Source organism: Balaenoptera acutorostrata, chromosome 7 (genome assembly GCF_949987535.1).
Source record: "Balaenoptera acutorostrata chromosome 7, mBalAcu1.1, whole genome shotgun sequence".
Classification (NCBI taxonomy): Eukaryota; Metazoa; Chordata; class Mammalia; order Artiodactyla; family Balaenopteridae; genus Balaenoptera; species Balaenoptera acutorostrata.
The window spans coordinates 5,181,557-5,201,907 of record NC_080070.1 but is presented as its reverse complement, the minus strand read 5'-3'; the positions used below and the strand labels follow the sequence as shown (position 1 = coordinate 5,201,907).

At 38.9% G+C, this 20,351-nt stretch overlaps 1 protein-coding gene across 17 annotated transcripts in view; it reads right to left on the bottom strand.

Annotated features, from left to right (window-relative positions):
* Positions 1 to 20,351, bottom strand: part of KMT2C (lysine methyltransferase 2C) — a 288,523-nt gene that overhangs the window by 206,130 nt on the left and 62,042 nt on the right. For all 17 annotated transcript variants that reach the window (XR_009008902.1, XM_057550459.1, XM_057550470.1 and 14 more), the window contains one exon: positions 4,943 to 5,031. Coding sequence is in view for 16 of the 17 variants with exons in the window: in XM_057550459.1 (XP_057406442.1) it covers positions 4,943 to 5,031 (89 nt within the window). In the remaining variant the exon portion in view is untranslated. The remainder of the gene's footprint in view (positions 1 to 4,942; positions 5,032 to 20,351) is intronic.

The following is a 20,351-nucleotide window of genomic DNA, read 5'->3' as shown; positions in this document are numbered from 1 at the left end:
CAAGTTTGCAAAGCCCTGATTATATAATGACTCTCAAAGAAAAGTGGAATTTCTCTCAAGTAACTAGCACTTCATTCAAGTTGATTTTATCCATAAAGAAAAATGGACACAGAACTGGCAACAGTCGCACCACCTCCAAAAGGGAGGATTTTTCTTGCCATAAAAACTTGTGAGAATTCTTGCTACTTTCCCAATGACCCCTTGTAGGATACTCATTCCCATCACTTACCCTCACCCCCCACACACACCTTAAAAGAGTACTCATTTTAATAAATACTCTTAAATTACTACAAATCATTAAAGAAATGTGTCAAGGCACACAATTCACAGAGTAAGAGACCTTCCAATAAATCCTGGGCCTGGAGATGTGCAGAGATGTCAAAGTCTTGCAGTCAACTGGAATGTGCTTTTAAACTGATTAGAAATTTACGAAACTCTTTCTTCTCTTTGCTTGCAGGTTGGTAATTTTAACAATTGTTCTTTATCCTTTTCTTTACTATTCTCCTTGCCCTATGTGTTCACTAAAGGAACTGGACAAAGGTCTTTCCAAGCACAAGACAGAGCAAAGACTAACACAATTGGCTTTATTTAACTTTCATACGGAAGGACAAGATAAATATATATATGTGTGTGTGTGTGTGTGTGTATGTATATGTGTGTATATACACACACACACACACACACACACACACACACACACACACACATATACACATATATATACATATATATATATGGCATCAATGCCTATCATATGCCTGGAAGTATTCTGGGCACTGGGAATAAATCAATGAACAAGACAAATCCCTGACCTCATGAAGTTTATGTTTTAGTGTGAAAGGCACACAAACAAATATGTAATATAATGTCATATCTGTTAAATACTAGGAGGAAAAGTAAAGCAGGAGAAGAGGATACAGCACGACAAGTGCTGCTTTTCAACAGGTTGGTCAGGAAAGGCCTCTCCAACAAGACAGCACTGGGTAGAAATTTGACTGACGTACGGCAAAAAGTTCCATGAGTATCTGGGAGAAAGGCGTTCCAAGCAAAGAAGACAAAAAGTTCAAGTGCCTGAAAAAGGAATATGGCTGGAGCCCAGAGAGCAAGGGGAAGACAGGAGATGTGGCTGGACAGGTAGCCAAGGTCAGTAGAGCTTGAAGATCATACATGGACTTTAGGTTTTATTTTAAGTATCCCTGGAGGCCTTGAATAGTTTACAGAAGGGAAATAAAAGACTCTTACTTTGGGTTTTAATTAAAAGCTCACTCCACTACTACATGAAGAACAAAACTAGAATGGAGTGAGAGTAAGAGCAGCAAGACCAGTTGGGAAGCTCCTGCAGCAGTCCACACGAGCAGTGGTGGTGACTAGTTCTGTAGTGACAGCAGAGGAGGAGATGAGAGGTGACTGAAATCAGGCAGGATTATCAAGGTAAAGCCCAAAGCATTTTCCAACAGGCTCTGTATTTCAAGCCTGAACAATACACGATGTCATTTACTGAGGTGGGAACACTGGACGAATAGAAGGTTTCGGGACAACAGTAAACAGTTCCACAGAAAACACATTAAGTTTGAGACCCTCTTAAGAATCTAAGAGGAGGGCTTCCCTGGTGGCGCAGTGGTTGAGAGTCTGCCTGCCAATGCAGGGGACACGGGTTCAAGCCCTGGTCTGGGAAGGTCCCACATGCCGCAGAGCGGCTAGGCCCGTGAGCCACGACTTCTGAGCCTGCGCGTCTGGAGCCCGTGCTCCGCAACAAGAGAGGCCGCGATAGTGAGAGGCCCGCGCACCGCGATGAAGAGTGGACCCCACTCGCTGGAACTGGAGAAAGCCCTCGCACAGAAACGAAGACCCAACACACCCAAAAATAAATAAATTAATTAATTAAAAGGAAAGGAGGGGGGAAATTGATAAATGAAGATTAGTGTTACTATACGTATACAAATACATATTATATACATGTCTCAAAAAAAAAAAAAGAATCTAAGAGGAGATGTTAAGAAGTAAGCTGAAGATACTGGTTGTGTTCAAAGCAAGAAAAGAGCTGGTAATATAATTTTTAGAGTTACCAGCACACAGATAATATTTAAAGCAACTGAACTAAATGAGACCACCTAATCTGTGAGATGAGCAAAAGAGATCAGTGAGATAAGAAAAAGCAAGAGAATGTGGTGTCCTGAAAGCCAAATTAAAAAAAAAAGTTTTCCTCCTGAAAGTGGTTAGCTGTGTGAAAATGACACTGAATACCTAAGGAGGACAAAGACTCAACAGTGGTTTTGGCAATACGAAATCAAAACCAGTTCTGGGAGAGTGGGAGGAAGAAAGCCTGACTGGAGTAGGTTCATGAAAAAATGGTCAAAAATAAGTAACAACCATAAGTATAGACAATTCTTTCAAGCGCTTTTGCTATAAAGATGAGCAAAGATGCAATATAGTAGCTAAAAGGGGTAGCTGACCACGAGAAGTTACTTATGTTTAAGAAGGGTGATACTGCAACAAATGCTAATACTAATGGAAATGATTCACTGAGAGAGGAAATTCTTGATACCAGAAACCAAGGAAAACTGAAGGCGCAAATGGGACAGTATCCGGGACACAGGTAGAAGAGTTGGCTGTAGATGACCCCAAAGACTTTTCATCCCACTTTAAGTTAGGAAGGTATAATAAAATAGATGGACAGACATGCAAGCAGGAAAGAAGATTTGATTGCGGATGAATGTGGAATTTCTTTCCTGCTTGCTTCTATTGATTTTTTCATTGAAATAATCAAGATCGTCAACTGAAAAATGAAAAATGAGTTGTTAGAAGTTTGAAGGGAGAAGAAAAGGTGGTGAAAGAATTGTCCCTGATAACGGGAGAGGGAATTCTAAGTAGACTAGAATGAGTGGAGGATAGCAATCACGACCCACTTGAGATGTGAGGTCATACGTTTAAAATGCCACCAGTCAGCAAGTTTATGGTTTTCTCCAGCCATTCTCGCTGCCAAAATGCAGAGTCTGAGTTTTGTTATGAAAGCAAAATAGCGGGAGGATGGCAAAAGAGTTTAAGGGTGCATAACAGAACGACTACAATAATGGATCACAGAATCTGAACTAGAAAAGGAGGCTGACAAACCCCATCAGTAAGATCACTGAATTGGAGAATTCAGTGTGTCTGAAGAATTACTGTGGTGTGGATATTAGGAAAAAGTGAGCTAGTAAAAGAACAGGTATAGTAAGGACAGTTGAAACAGATTTTGGAAGTGAAACAGCAAGTGTCCTAGTAAGTGATACAGTGATAAAGGCTAAAGTTTGGCCATAAGAATGAGTGACTGAGGTGGGCTGGAGAAGAGGATTCTGAGGAAGTCAAGGAGCTACGAGGTCTGGGTGTTGAATAGATTATTAAAATTGACAATGGGAGAAGGAGAGGAAAATGGAAAGGGACGTGCTAAATCTTCAGAGAATAAGACAGAGTACTCAGGGAGACTTCTGGTAAGTGCAACAAAACAGGACCTGTGGACAGTCTTACAGCACTGGCTTAAAGGGACTTGCAAGTAATCATTACACCGCAAATGTCACTTAAAATTACAAAAAACTTTTCACAAGAAACTAACGGTACAAAGTACAGAAAAAATTTAAATTAAGGGGAAAATCTATGAAAAATAACTAGTGGAGAACTTATATAAATCCAAGTTTAAAGTAATGTGGTAATGAGGGGCTTCCCTGGTGGCACAGTGGTTAAGAATCTGCCTGCCAGTGCAGGGGACCCAGGTTCGAGCCCTGGTCCAGGAAGATCCCACATGCGGCGAAGCAACTAAGCCCGTGCGCCACAACGACTGAGCCTGTGCTCTACAGTCCACGAGCCACAGCTACTGAAGCCCGCACACCTAGAGCCCAGGCTCGGCAACAAGAGAAGCCACCGCGATGAGAAGCCCACGCACCGCAATGAACAGTAGCCCCTGCTTGCCGAAACTAGAGAAAGCCTGCACGCAGCAACAAAGACCCAATGCAGCCAAAAAAAAATAAATAAAATAAATAAATTTATAAAAACAAATAAATAATGTGGTAATGAATGTACACCAAAGGGTAAAATGTACAATTCTGAACTTCCAAGCTTCTCTCCTGTCACTCTACTTAACTAGACTCTATGGGAAAAAGGAATGAGAACTGCAGAACTTTTGAAGCCTTTTCCAAGAATTACAGGCATATAATAGCAACACATTTGACAACCAAAAGTATTCCATGGAAAATTATATTATAAAAGATACAGCAATTTCTAATTTTCTCTAAAAACTGTATGACATTCTGTAAGCATCAAGGTGGTGACATTCAACATCAGAGAAAAAGCCTATCAACTATGTCTAAACAACAACTGTAAAAATACTGACAATGACAGACCATCTCGCATAGATATCCTGTGAATACAATATGAAACCTAGTCCCGTTGACAGCTCATTAAATCACTAACTTGGTATATAAATTTTGGAAACTACTTTGGGCAACCTATTCTATTTTCCTTTTGCAGATGCAAAACACACATTAGCTTATTTAAGGCACCTAAAAGTCCAGTAGACTAGGAAGTATTTGCTCTGGTCTCACCCAGCATTTCACAGTATTATTTGCTAATGGAACATATTTTTTCCTCACATATATGCTAACACAATAAACAAACACCAGATGGTTCATAAGCCAGAAATCTCCCGTGAGATATCATACGAATGGCCCGGAATTACTGTTTATTCCAGTTTTAATTCTGCTTTAATAAAATATTTCTCTACAGAGATTAAACGATTTCTACTAAATCAGAGCTTTAGGGGAAAAAAAGGGAGAAAACTCGGTTTTTTGACTTTGTCATTACTTATTAAACTACTCTAGCACATGGAAGTTTTAGAACTCGGTGTATAGACGACTGCTAACTGTACAAATTACTCTGTAAGTTCTTAAATTTTTTAATTAAGTTTTGAAACCTGTTTCCACAGTATTTTCTGTTTCTGTTGTCTCCAGCCCATCCATGCTGTCCTCATCTTCCACTGTACTTTTTCCTCTACTTCGAGGCCTATGGACAAAGAAATAAACATATGATTAAATGTTACACATTAAAGCTTAGAATTATACTCAAAATAAAGCACAAGTTGAAGGTACACAAAATAATTTAGGCAATTTTTCCTTCACTTTACCATATCAAATAGTAAATATCACACTTCACAGTCATTTTTCCCACATATTCAGCCCTTCCTTATACCTAAATGTGGGGACAGAGGCCCATATTAATATGTTTGTGTCATCATAACTCTGTAACGTCATAACTTCTGTAAGTATTTTCCAGGCTAGGTTTTCCCCTCTTTTACCAGAACTTGAGATCACTCCCTCCGTCTACAGTAGTGGTTTTTTTTTTTTTTTTAAGATATTGTTTTTTTTTTTTTTCCCCCCCTACTTTATTTATTTATTTATTTATTTTTGGCTGTGTTGGGTCTTCGGTTCGTGCGAGGGCTTTCTCCAGTTGCGGCAAGCGGGGGCCACTCTTCATTGCGGTGCGGGGACCGCTCTTCATCGCGGTGCGCGGGCCTTTCACTATCGCGGCCCCTCCCGTTGCGGGGCACAGGCTCCAGACGCGCAGGCTCAGCAGCTGTGGCTCACGGGCCCAGCCGCTCCGCGGCATGCGGGACCCTCCCAGACCAGGGCTCGAACCCGTGTCCCCTGCATTAGCAGGCAGATTCCCAACCACTGCGCCACCAGGGAAGCCCTACAGTAGTGGTTTTTAACTACCTAGTGGGTTCAAAGTTCACACACCAGGTTACACCTCTATATCTAATGAAATTGAGGAGTGATGTCCAGATGTCTGCATTTTTAAGACACCTACCCCTTAAGGAGAAAGTGAGGCACACTCCTGCAAACCACCCCCCAAAAAAACAAAAAATCTAACTATTAAGCATGATCTAATCACACTTGCCTTACAAGTGTGATGAATTTTAATTTATAAACATTTCAGTAAAGTAAAATAAACATAAGAATCATGGTAAGATCAGCTCGGTGCTTTGTGACCACCTATAGGGGTGGGATAGGGAGGGAGGGGATATGGGAAGATATGTATACATATAGCTGATTCACTTTGTTATACAGCAGGAACTAACACAACATTGTAAAGCAATGTTCAACATTGCAATGTTCAACACTGTAAAGCAATACTTCAATAAAGATGTTTAAAAAAAAAAGAATCATGGTAAAGTACAATTCTCTTACCCAATGCAATTAAAAAAAAAAAAGACCTTTAAGGTTTTTGAGGTCTCATAAAGGATAGAAATGAGTCAAAAAAAGTTTTTAAACACATTAAAAAAAAAAGACATTACATATTAAAAAAAACCTTAGAAATTGACAAAGCAGTATTCAGATAATTTCAGAGCTTTAAATTATTTCACTACTTAAAAAGAAAAAGTACAAACGAACACAGTATTTATTTGAAAAATACTTAGACTTGAAAACAATAAGGAATAGAGAAAAATAATATGAAAAGGTAAAGCAAAAAAGGCTGTTTTAAACAGCAGGAAACCTATTTAAATCTTTTTTTTTTTAATTTTATGTATTTATTTATTTTTGGCTGCGTTGGGTCTTCGTTGCTGCATGCAGGCTTTCTCTAGTTGTGGTGAGCAGAGGCTACTCTTCATTGTGATGCACAGGCTTCTCACTGCGGTGGCTTCTCTTGTTGTGGAACACAGGCTCTAGTCGTGCGGGCTTCAGTAGTTGTGGCTCGTGGGCTCTAGAGCACAGGCTCAGTAGTTGTGGCGCACGGGCTTAGTTGCTCCGCGGCTTGTGGGATCTTCCCGGACCAGGGCTCGAACCCGTGTCCCATGCATTGGCAGGTGGATTCTTAAACACTGCGCCACCAGGGAAGCCCTAAATCTTATTTTTAAAAGGATATTAATCCATCAAAACCAGTAAAGGAGATATAAAAATTTTTTTAAGTTAAAGCGATCAAAGTCCAAATAGTTTTATAAATGCAATACTACACACTCTCAAAAAGTCATCCTCATCCCACAAAAAAAAATTAAAAGGAAATAACCAAACCAAAATTCTAGCATATCCAAAAAAGCTATGGATGAAAAAAAATACCAATAAATATAATCAGAATGCAAATATAATATTAGAAATATTGCCAATATAACACACCAAGTCAAGCAGACAAAACAGCATCATTCATGAGGGGAAGGGGGAAAGTAGGCAGAAAAAATAAGAGATGACAACAACTTGATGGGAAAGGGTGATCAGGGCTAAGGTTGATTTTATTGTTCATAGAAAAAGGGAGAGAATAATTATTTTCAGAATTTATTAAGGCAAGTAGTGTAAGTAGTAGTAGTTATGTTTAAGTTATGTTTAACTTAAAAAAAAACTTTTGAGGGACTTCCCTGGTGGTTCAATGGTCAAGAATCTGCCTCCCAATGCAGGGGACACGGGTTCGAGCCCTGGTCCGGGAAGATTCCATGTGCCGCGGAGCAACTAAGCCCATGCGCCACAACTACTGAGCCTGCGCTCTAGAGCCCACAAGCCACAACTACTGAAGCCCGTGCGTCCTAGAGCCCGTGCTCCGCAACAAAGAGAAGCCACCGCAATGAGAGACCTGTGCACCACAACAAAGAGTAGCCCCAGCTCACCGCAACTAAAGAAAGCCCACGTGCAACAAAGACCCAACGCAGCCATAGATAGATAGATAGATAAATAATAGTAATCTAAAATTTTTTTCAAACAAACGCTAAACAAATTCTTCACCAAAAAACCTTCATTAGAAGATACGTCAAGGAAATTCTTCAGAAAAAAGGAAAATAATACTCAATAAAAATATGGATCAAAATTCCTCTATGGAAAGGAATAAAGAGTGATGGAAATGGTACCTATGTGAATAAATATAAAAGACTTTTATTTTTAAATCTCTTTAAAAGTTAACTCACTGTTCAAAGCAAAAATATTTTATTGTGGATTTCATAATATATATAAAATTTAAATGTATGGCAACAATAGTTCAAAACATTGGAGGGTAAAAGTATACTGATGTACAGGCCTTTTATTACATCTGAAGTGATATTAATTGAAGGTAGACTCTGATGAGTTAAAAATGTGTAACGTAAATCCTAAAGTTACTCTTTTGTAAACACACACACACACAGCTTATTTAGTCAAATGGAGATAAAATAGAATCCTAAAAAAATATTCAATTAACCCAAAAAAGACAGGAAATGAATAAAAGGAAACAAAGGAAAAAATGGGAGAGAATGAACAAATACAAAACAAAGTGCAAGTAGATTTAAACCCATTCACATAAATAATTATGTTAAGCATAAATGGTCTTAATACAACAATTCAAAGGCAAATTTTATCAGATTAACTTAAGAAAACAAGAACCTTCATCAAGGAGATAACAGTCCTAAATATGTATGCATTCAATAGCAAAGTTTCAAAATACATAATTGCAAGGAGAAATGTTTAAACCCACAATTATATCTGGATATTGCAACACTCTGCTCAATAACTGATACAGGTAGACACAAAACTCCATAAAGAGACAGAAGACTTAAGACTACTACCAACCACATGGACCTAATTGACAGTTATAGAACACCCTACCTAATGACAACAGAATACCTACTCTTTCCAAGCACACAATCCAGAGAATAAGCCATATTGTAGGCCATAAAACAAAGTTCAACAAATTTTAAAAGACTGAAATCATATAGAACATGTTCTCTGGTCATAATAGTATTAAACTGTAAACAAACAAAAAAGATGTATGCAATATCCTCAAATATTCAGTAAACAACACAATTCTAAATAAGGCACTAGTCAAGAAAGAAATGACAAGGAAATTAAAAAATAGCTTGAGCTAAATGAAAATGAAAACACAGAATTTCATTAAGATTCAGGAAAGCAGTGAAAGAGGGAAACTTACTTAAATAATTATATCAAGGGCAAGATAGTTATATCAGAGTCAAGATGTAAGATTCCTATGTCAAGGAATTAAGAGGTACCAAACATGTACAAAATAAATAAGCTACAAGGATATACAGTACAATGCAGGGAATATAGTCAATATTTTATAATAACTATAAACTGAAAAATATAACCTTTAAAAATTGTAAAACAATTGTTAATCACTATTTTCTACACCTGAAACTTCTGTAATATAGTACATCAACTACACCTCAATAAAAATAAACAGTAAAAAAAAATAGTTAAATCAGAAAATAACAGCTCAACTCTAATAGTAATACAGGTCTCTACTTTAAGAAATTAAAAAATGAAAATCAAATCAATCCTGTAATAAACAGAAGGGAAGAAATAATAAAGAGCAGAAATCGATGATATAAAAGCACAACAATTTTTTTTTAAATCAGTGAAACCAAAAGATACTTCTTTGAAAGAATAAAATAGATGACTCTCGAGCAAAAATGATCAAGAAAAGAAAAACAAACAAAAAAACCCTCACAAACTACCAATAGAAAATATGAAACAGGGGTCATCACTAGAGAGACTACACACATTAAAAGGACAATGAGGGCTTCCCTGGTGGCGCAGTGGTTGAGAATCTGCCTGCCAGTGCAGGGGACACGGGTTCGAGCCCTGGTCTGGGAGGATCCCACGTGCCGCGGAGCAACTGGGCCCGTGAGCCACAATTACTGAGCCTGCGCGTCTGGAGCCTGTGCTCCGCAACAAGAGAGGCCGCGATAATGAGAGGCCCGTGCACCGCGATGAAGGGTGGCCCCCGCTTGCCGCAACTAGAGAAAGCCCTCGCACAGAAACGAAGACCCAACACAGCCATAAATAATAAATAAATAAATTTAAAAAAAAAAAAAAAAAAAAGGACAATGACATTATATTATAAATAATTTTATGTCAATGAATCAGCAACGTAGATGAAATGGACCAAAATCCCTGGAAGGCACAAATTACCAAAAATGACTTAAGAATAGAAATAGAAAATTTGAATAACCCAGTTATCTATTTTAAAAATTGAATTTGTAAGTATAAACCTTCACACAAAGAAAATCCAATCCCAAATGGCTTTACTGATGAATTCTATCAAACTTTTAAGATATACTAATCCTGCACTATCTTCTGTAAATAATGGAGAAGGAAACACTTTCCAACTGATTCTATGAGGCTGGCATTCCACTGACAGCAAAATCAAAGACACTATATAAAACCAATATCCATCATAAACAGACACCTTTTCCATAGAATAAAAAAGGAACACTCTACTACCTATTTTTTGCAGATATTATAATTGTCATACATACCAAGTCAAAACAAGGGTATTCAAAGAAAATAAAATTACAACCTATTTTTCGATTTAAAAACACACATAAAAATCTCAAACAAAAGATTATCAAGGGGCTCCAGCTCTAAATAAGATGAAGGAATATATGCCAAACTTTTTCTCTCACTGAATGTAACTATAAAACATGTAAATAATTCATGAAACAGCTATTTGAGTTTCCTTAAAGACATGCAACAGCAGGCTGTTCAAGAACAGACACCAAAATTCAAAGTACTACCAAAGTATCACTAAGTTTACTTCTATTTTACCTCTCCAGTATCTCCTGGCCTGAACTCAAAGAAGTCTGAAACCCAGGAGTGACTGCTGAGGTGCAGAAAATGAGAGAGCTCGCCTGATCTGACCAACAACCTGCCCATGGGTGGACCTGATCCTAATTAGTATAAGAAAGCCTTTCAGAACTGAGCTAACAGACCTCTGGCCAGGTCCCAGACTGATTACTTGGTACTGCACATACAGTACAAATAGAAACAGTCTTGCAAAAGGCTTTGAAAACTAAACTGACCTTATACTACAAGCCCACAAAGGGCTGGTTGAAACCTGTAGCTTGGACCTACCCAGGCCAAGTGCCTGCTAAATCAAAATTACCACCATTCTCCATGTTTTTAAAACACACAGTCTTATAATATCTAAAATGTTCAAGAAACAATCCAAATTACCTGATACATAGAGAACTACAAAAATATCAAATCACACGAAAAAGTACAATGAACAAAAAAGGCTAATGATAAAATGACAGAGGTTGGAATTATCTGATGAGCACTTTGAGGCAGCTATTATAAAATGTTCAAATGAGCGATACTGAACACTCTTAAAACTTAAAATAGAAAGTATGAGCAAATAAAGAAAAGACATAAAGAAGAAATTTTAGAAATAAAAAATTACAAAACCAAAATTAAAGGCTCACTAGAAATAAATAACAAATGATGGGCCTAAATCAAAACAAATGAATAATTACATTAAACGTAAGTGGCCTAAAACACTCCAATCAAAATACAGAGATTAAAAAAAAAAATACATTGTGTCAGAATCAATTAAAAAAGAAAATGCCCCAACTATATGCTGCCTACTTGAAACTGAAATCAAATATAATGACATATTTAAGGAAACATATACCATGCAACACTAATCAAAATTAAGCTGGAGTGGATTTGCCAATGTCATACAAAGCAAACTTCGAAAAAAAAAAATGACCAGGGATAAAGAAGGATATTACATATTGATAATACTGATTCCCAACAACACATAATTCTCATTCTAAATGTGTATGTATACCTAACAACAGAACTTCAAAATACATGAAGCAAAAACAAACGACCAAACAAAACAAAAAAACCCAAAAAACCTTAAAGTACATTATTCTCACTGAATCCTCTTAACTATCCTGTTGAAGTAGACATTACTGTTCCCATTTTACAGATAACCAAACTGAAATTAAGAAAGGTTAAATAAGTTACCCAAAGTCACTGAGTTGGTAAGAGCTAAACTGTAGTGAGGGCAACAGATCCATGGGGAGAAGACCCATGAACTGAGGTCTGTAAAACTACTGGTTCCTCCTAAACTTCAACTTTAAAAAAAAATTTGTTGGGGGTAGGGGAGCTAGCTATCTTGGGCCAGTGCCTGTATTCGCTACCAAACATAACTTCAGTCAGAAGTCCATTACTCAGCCCCTCACACATCAAAATTGGCAAAGGAAAAATTCTTACAAGCTCAAGACCATCTCTCCTCTAAGTGTCTCAGGATTTCACTCCACTGGACCAAGACATGTTGACCCACACACTCTCAAAAAAACAAGAGGTTGAAAGCAGGGACTTGAACAGGTATTTGTATACCCGTGTCCACAGGAGCTTTACACCCTGTAGGACCTCACTCCAATAATCTTCAACCTTACAGGATCTGCCAATTCATCTCCCCTACCAGCTTCTCACGGTTCAGCTAAGAGGCAGCTGTAATACAGTGATTACAAGCATGGACTGCAGAGCCATACTGCCTGTATTAAAAGGCTAATTACCAGCTGCACAACCATATATGAGCTGCTTAAACTCAGTGCCTCAATTTCCTCATCTGTAAAGTGGTACAAAAGCACTACCTCACAGGATTACTTTGAGGACTGAATGTAAAGCACCTACAATGCCAGTTCCCTGGTAGGCACTCACGGTTAGCTATTGTCACTGGGATGCTCTCCTCATTCCCGTATCTTTATTACCTCTTTTCCCAGCTTGGATACCATGGTCAGCAGTTATAATCACTCTGTTACATAGACCCTCAATACTTTCTCTTATTTCATTCCATTATATTTGTCTGGGAAAAACCTCAATCCGTATTAAATCTAACTCTCCACCTACTCTGGTCTGTGAATTCAAGCTGAGGGAAAAAGACACAGCCAGGCTACTGACTTCACTTTGTATTTCTAACCTCACACCTCAAGCAGCCCCTCACTGCTGCCCAGCAATCTCCACTTGGGTCAGTTTACTCTCCCATTACCTTAGATATTTATTTCATACTTTTTCTGTCTTCGAACATTTAAGGGACTTCCCTGGTGGCGCAGTGGTTAGGAATCCACCTGCCAATGCAGGGGACATGCATGGATCCCTGGTCCAGGAAGATCCCACATGCCACGGAGCAACTAAGCCCGTGCGCCACAACTACTGAGCCTGCACTCTAGAGCCCGCGAGCCACAACTACTGAGCCCACGTGCTGCAACTACTGGAGCCCCACCTAGAGCCCATGCTCTGCAACCAGAGAAGCCACCACAATGAGAAGCCCGTGCACCCCAACGAGGAGTAGCCCCTGCTCACCGCAACTAGAGAAAGCCCACACGCAGCAACAAAGACCCAACGCAGCCAAAAATAAAAAAACAAAAAAAAATTTAAGACTCTCCATTTTACACCCTTCAGTTGATAGAACTTGCTTGTTACTTCAATGGCAAAATGGAGGTAGTCAGAAGAGTTTTCATCTCCTCCTACCAAACCCTCCGATTTTCCTGAATGCTTTTCCATATACTCTACCTTTCCTCCTATTAAACACACTATGTATGCTCCTAGCTGACATCAATCCCTCTACCTGTGTTCCGGATCACATTTTCTTTCCTGTTCATGAACTTTGCATTATTCCCTTCTTCTCCTGAATTATCAACCTTTTCTACTCTGAAAATCAGTCCCATCAGCATACAATTTACTGCAATAACAACAATCTTCTTTAAAAAAAAAAAAGAAAACCCTCTCTGGACTCCACATCCTCTCCCAGCTACTGCTCTGCTTCTCCGCACCAACCTTCGAACAATACTCCTTGAAAAAGTTCCGTATCCCATTCTCCACTTCAGCTCCATGCCTCTCCATCTGAATGTCCTCCCCCACATCCCACTGAAGGGGCTGGGATCAGGGTCACTAAAGAACAGGGTGACATACAACTGGGTTTGCCTGGACTGTGCCAGTTTAGGCCTGTCATTCTCACATAATGATTGTGCTCCTGTCACATTCAAAATGTCTTGGTTTGGACTTCCCTGGTGGTCCAGTGGCTACTAAGACTCTGCACTTCCACTACAGGAGGCACGAGTTCGATCCTGGTCAGGGAAGTTCCACGTGTTGCGCAGTGCAGCCAGAAAACGGGGGCGAGGGGGGTGGGGTCTTGGTTTGATCAATAAATTATCTAGTTACTCTACCAAGCACCTACAACTTGCCAATTCTCAATCTGTCATATGCCCATGAGACAAGTGCTCGTTTTCTCCTTAGCTTCTTGGACATAACATTCTCCTGATTCTTCTACCACACTGGCTGCTGCTTCTCACTTCCTCTGCTGGTTCCTCTTCCTCTTTACTGACCCCTAAATGGTAGAGTGTCCAGGGCTCTGTCATTAAATCTCTTCTCTACATACAAAGGCTCATTCCCTGGGTAATCTCACCCAGTCTCTTTATGTATATGCTGTTAACTCCCAAATTCCTCTATTTCCTACCTCTCTACTGAATTACAACTCATATTTAACTGTCTACTCAACAGCATCTTTAAAGTTAACACATCAAAAACCAAATGTGACTCCACACCCTACCCTCTGAAACTTGCTTTTTCCGATGTTTCCCACCTCAGTCGATAGTGGCATCAATCACCTGAGGAACCCAGCTCCATAACTTTAGGTCCCTTTCTCTCACTCCCCATACATCATGTCAGCAAATCTCATCAGCTCTACCTACAAGATATACAGGTATCCCCCACTTTTCAAAAGCTCGCTTTATGCCACTTCACTTTCACAAGAGACCTACATTAGTACCTGTTTTCACCAACCAAAAGAAACCCAAAGAGGATTTTCACTTTTCCAAAAAAAAAGGGGTAACTGCTTCTTCGCTTTATGCCATCTCGGCTTATGAAAGTTTTCATAAGAACACTGCTTTCGGATAGCAGGAGAGACCTGTATTCCAAACATGCAAACTTCTCACCATTTACAATTGCTAAGAGCCTCAAGTCACCATCATCTTTTTGTTACTGTTACAATTGGGAATCATACAACTAGCCTTTACTGAGCATTTAGTATGTAAGAGCCACTGTTTTATCACCATCTCTATTTTACAGATGAATAAAATGAAGCTCAGGGCTTCCCTGGTGGCGCAGGGGTTGAGAATCTGCCTGCCAATGCAGGGGACACGGGTTGGAGTCCTGGTTTGGGAAGATACCACATGCCGCAGAGCAACTAGGTCCGTGAGCCACAATTACTGAGCCTGCACGTCTGGAGCCTGTGCTCCGCAACAAGAGAGGCCGCGATAGCGAGAGGTCCGCGCACCGCAATGAAGAGTGGCCCCCGCTTGCTGCAACTAGAGCAAGCCCTCGCACAGAAACGAAGACTCAACGCGACCAAAAACTTAAAAAAATAAATAAAACTATTTTTAAAAAAATGGTCTTTCTAAAAAAAAAAAAAAAAAAAAAAAAAATGAAGCTCAGGGAAGATAACGGATCTTCAAGTTTACTCAAATTTAATAGGTCTAGAGTGCTATCTTCTGAGAAACCTCTGCACCATGAGAGCGAAGTGGAGGAAGAAGCGAACGCACAGGCTGAAGCGCAAAAGAAGAAAGATGAGGCAGAGGTCCAAGTAAACTTGTACGGCCATGGAAGCCACAGGAGCAGAAACAACAGAAGCCAGAGGCCAGGGACGCTGGTACAAATTGTTGGACTGCTTGCCTACTGTCTAGAACTTGTCTCAGTGGATCTGGAACATCGATGGCCATTCTGATCGCCTCGACCGCCTTTGAGAGACCCACCTTGCTCATATCAAAACGGTCCCTTTTGGTCCTCTGCCCTGGACCTTTGACATACTGGACTAGTTCTATTCTCAGTTGCAGCTGAATGTTAACGTGTAACAATAAATCATCTCTTTTGCTGTCTTAGCTGAAGAAAAAAAAAAAATTTAATAGGTCTAGCTCCATAGCCAATATTCTTAACCACTGGCTATATCGCAATTAGCGGCCTCCCTGTTTCCACTCTCACCGGCCTACAGGCTCCCCAAACAATTCTGGATGATCTTTCTGAACATTAAATTAAAACAGGTCACTCTCTTCCTCTCAATCCTCCAACGGTTTCTCATCACACCTAGGATGAAGTCCGAAGTCCTCATGTCCTACTAGGCCCTACACCATGTGCCTGTCCTGGTTCCCTCTGATCCTCACATGGGGACATTCTTCTCCTTACACTCTGCCATCCTGCTGTACTGGCCACCTAGCACTTCATAAACACACCTAAGATGTTCCACTTCAGGGCCTTGGCATTTATGGATTCCTCTGCCTAGAACACTTCTCCCAGATAGTCACAGGCCTCTCTTCATTGAGGTTTTTGCTGAAATGTCACATCCTCAGAGAGGACTTTTCTTATCAGCAAATCCACAAAATAGGGCCTGTCACTTGCTATCCATTTCCCCGCTTCATTCTTGTTTGTGCCTCACATTACATTTATTGTTATTTTATTAATCTGTCTCTTAAGATAGAATGTAATCTCCACAAGGGCTGGAATTTTGTTTTAGTCACTACTGCACTCCCCACACCTAACAGCACCAGACATTACACAGGCACTCAATATGTGCTTTGCTGAATGAATACAATGGTTCTACAACTCAAGAGGAAAAATAGGAATTTAGTAACTAGAATTCAGATAACCACCTAACCATTCTAAAGATAAGCAAACTATAGTCCTGCTTCCCACTGAACAGAAAAATTTTATATGGAGTCAAACTTTAAAAGAAAGCCATGTAACCTAAGGCTGAATGTTATGTAATTAAGGTAAACAAAGGGAAATAAGAAGTTTTAACACCACAAGGGACTAGACAAAACTGTCATCACTGACAGATAACATCACCAACATCTACTTAGAAGACACAAGTTAATCAACTGAAAAGCTCTAACAGAGTTTTCTATAAGACTGATCACCATAGTAACATATAAACATCAACGACTTTCCTATACCTCCTATTGAACAAAACAGCAGTGATAATCAATTCAAATGTAATGAAAAGAGATGCAATAACAATCAAGTTACTAGGAACAACTTTAATGAGAGATATAATAAAACTTTACTTACGGACATAAAGGAAGAACCAAGTAAACTGAGAGATAAACCTAACAGGAGAAGGGACAACGAATACAAACAAGCAATTGATAGATAAAATGAACTGACCTGTAAAACATGATGAAGCGTTCAACCTCACAAAGTCATCAGGGAAGTCAAGCAATTAAATGGAAAATGAAGAATACTGATAATATTCAGTGATTGTGGGAGTACAGAAGAGACAAATGCTCACTCATAACAGCTGGCAAGGATGTAAATGGTACAGCATATACTAAAAGGCAATTCAGCAATATCTATCAAAATATAAAATATGCACACCACTTGATCACTTTCACATCTAGAAATCTATCCTATCTCATGCGCATAAATATATAGAGAATAGATACAGATGTGGAAATATATGAGGATGTTCACTATAGCACAAGCAACTTAAAAGCTGATCAAAGGAATATTTAAATAAAGTATGCTCTACCCACTCAATCATTTGCAGTTTCTGATCACTACAAACAATGTATTTGTACTTTCTATTTGCACTAAAATAGAAAGCTCTCTAAGACACAGTTTCAAGAGGAAAAGGGACATTACAGAATATATGAGTCCACGAATTTTTTTAAGTGTATACAAATGTACAAATATGCATATAAGCATGTACATTTGCGTATATGTAAACACTTACAAATAGAGCAAGATACCTAGAACGCTACACACCGAACTGGTTAACAGTGGTTTCTTCTGTAGATGTGAAGGAAAATGAGGGCCAAGGAACGGCCTTTAATTTTTCACTCCCCATGAGTTTCATAAAGAGCACATATTCATCTATACTTTAATAACCTGATTTATATCTGTGTATATGATTATATCCATATACATGCACAATAAAATATCAAGCCACAGCATTACTGTTCTATGGTTAGAGTATCATTTGACCCTTAAGCCACCTAAAATATGTCACTTACTAGGTAACATTAAATAATTTTCCTAAAAATATTACTAATACAGCAACAGAGTAATATTTTTGTAAGAGAAAAAAACATAATGGTTGTACCAATTTACATTCCCAGCAACAGTGTAGGAGGGTTCCCTTTCCTCCAAACCCTCTCCAGCATTTATCATATGTAGATTTTTTGGTGATGGCCATTCTGGCCACTTGGCAGATGGACCTAGAGATTATCATACTAAGTGAAGTAAGTCGACAGAGAAAGACAAATATCATATGATATCACTTATATGTGGACTCTAATAAAATATGATACAAATAAGCTTATTTACAAAACAGAAACAGACTCACAGATCTCAAAATCAAACTTATGGTTACCAAAGGGGAAACGCACGGGGAAGTGATACATTAGGAGATTGGGATTAACATATACACACTACTATATCTAAAATAGATAACTAATAAGGACCTACTGTATAGCACAGGGAACTCTAGTCAATATTCTGTAATAACCTATATGGGAAAAGAATCTGAAAAAGAATGGAGATATATATATATGTATGTATAACTGATTCACTTTGCTGTACACGTGAAACTAACATAACACTGTAAGTCAACTATACTCCAACAAAAATTTTAAAAAGAGAGAAAGAAAGAACAAATTCTCAATAGAAAAATCAAAGAATATGGCCAGCAACTGAAAAAGACAATGAAATGGTCTTTAAACACATGAGACATTCAACCTAACAATTTTAGAAAGGGAAATTAAAGGAGATATCATTTTACTAACAAATTAACAAAGAGTGATAACTCCTTCAGCTGGGCCAGTTAAAGGAAAACAAAACACTAGTAGGAGTGTAATTTGTACAAATATACCAAAGATATTCTAAATACAGAGCCTAGAATAAAGCTCTTATTTAGTCTCACATGTCAAAAAAGTTTTGGAGGAAAATTATGAAGACTAAAATTACTATGCTAGTAATTGTCAAGGCAGATTTATGTAGCAATAAGGACATTAAGCCAATGCAAAGAAAAATCAAGAGTAACCATATTCCCATTAAATAGCCAATAATCATCACAGCAGCTCAAAATGGGCATAATCAATTAAACTGGCATCATCCTTCCTACATAGTAAGTGTGAACTCTTTATAGTCAGGGGTGCTTACAGCTGATAATTGCATACAGTTAGTAGTGTCTACAGGTATGACTGTTCAGCTAAAGTTTAAGTTTCACAAAGTCTAGAACATCTGGAGTAAGGGGGAAGTATATAATTACCATAAATAAAAATAAAACTTTCTAAGAAATACCTAAACGTTATCATTTTTATTGTTGTTGTTTTACGACTTTGCAATCAAAGAATTTATAGTAGTATGGAATTTTGCAATGATGGATAGTTGTGAAGTTTAAGCATTTGTTAAGAATGACAGGTCAAAAAATAGGGAAAAGAAAAAAACACAAGGAAGAGGCCCACACAAAGATCTATTTTCCAGAAGGTCTTTGAATTAAAAATAATTACAAACTTTAACATCCATTTTTTTTTAATTGAATAGTACATTTATTTATTTATTTATTTATTCATTTTTGGCTGTGTTGGATCTTCGTTTCTGTGCGAGGGCCCTCTCCAGCTGCGGCGAGCGGGGGCCACTCTTCATCGCGGCGCGCGGGCCTCTCACTATCGCGGCCTCTCTTGTTGTGGAGCACAGGCTCCAGACGCGCAGGCTCAGTAGTTGTGGCTCACGGGCCCAGCCGCTCCGTGGCACGTGGGATCCTCCCAGACCAGGGCTCGAACCCGCGTCTCCTGCATTGGCAGGCAGATTCTCAACCACTGCGCCACCAGGGAAGCCCTTTAACATCCATTTTATTTGCCTGAAATTTCCTTTTAAATAAGTTTTCTTAGGGAGCGGGGCGGGGCGGGGGTGGGGGTGGGAACCGTACTTTCTGTGCAATTCCATAAAGCTAAAACTGCCCAAAAAATTAAGCTGTTTTTTAAGAAAATGTATTGACTCTTTGTTTTTTAAAATCTTGCGTTCCAGTAAACTATTTTCAAAACAGTGTTTTGTGGTGAACTATAGATAGAAGGACAGGATAAAGGAAAATACTAAAATTATTACAGGGAAGGGAAATTTATTTACAAAGGATCAAGAATGAAGGGAATTCCCTGCTGGTCCAGTGGTTAAAACTCAGCACTTCCACCGTCGTGGACCCAGGTTCAATCCCTGGTCGGGGAACTAAGATCCCACAAGCCGTGCAGTGCGGCCAAAAAAAAAATCAAAACAATACCAAATTTCTCAACAGAAATATTTTAAGTACAAAACAATCAAAATAAAAACAAACATGGAAGGGGTGGAAAGGATTTGACAAATAATAAGCATTAGATAAGACGGCAGAATTAAATCCAAACATATGCGGTTCCCTGGCAGCACAGTGGTTATTCATCCACCTGCCAATGCAGGGGACACGGGTTTGAGCCCTGGTCTGGGAAGATCCCACATGCCGCGGAGCAACTAAGCCCATGTGCCACAACTACTGACCCTGCGCTCTGGAGCCCGCGAGTCACAACTACTGAGCCCACATGC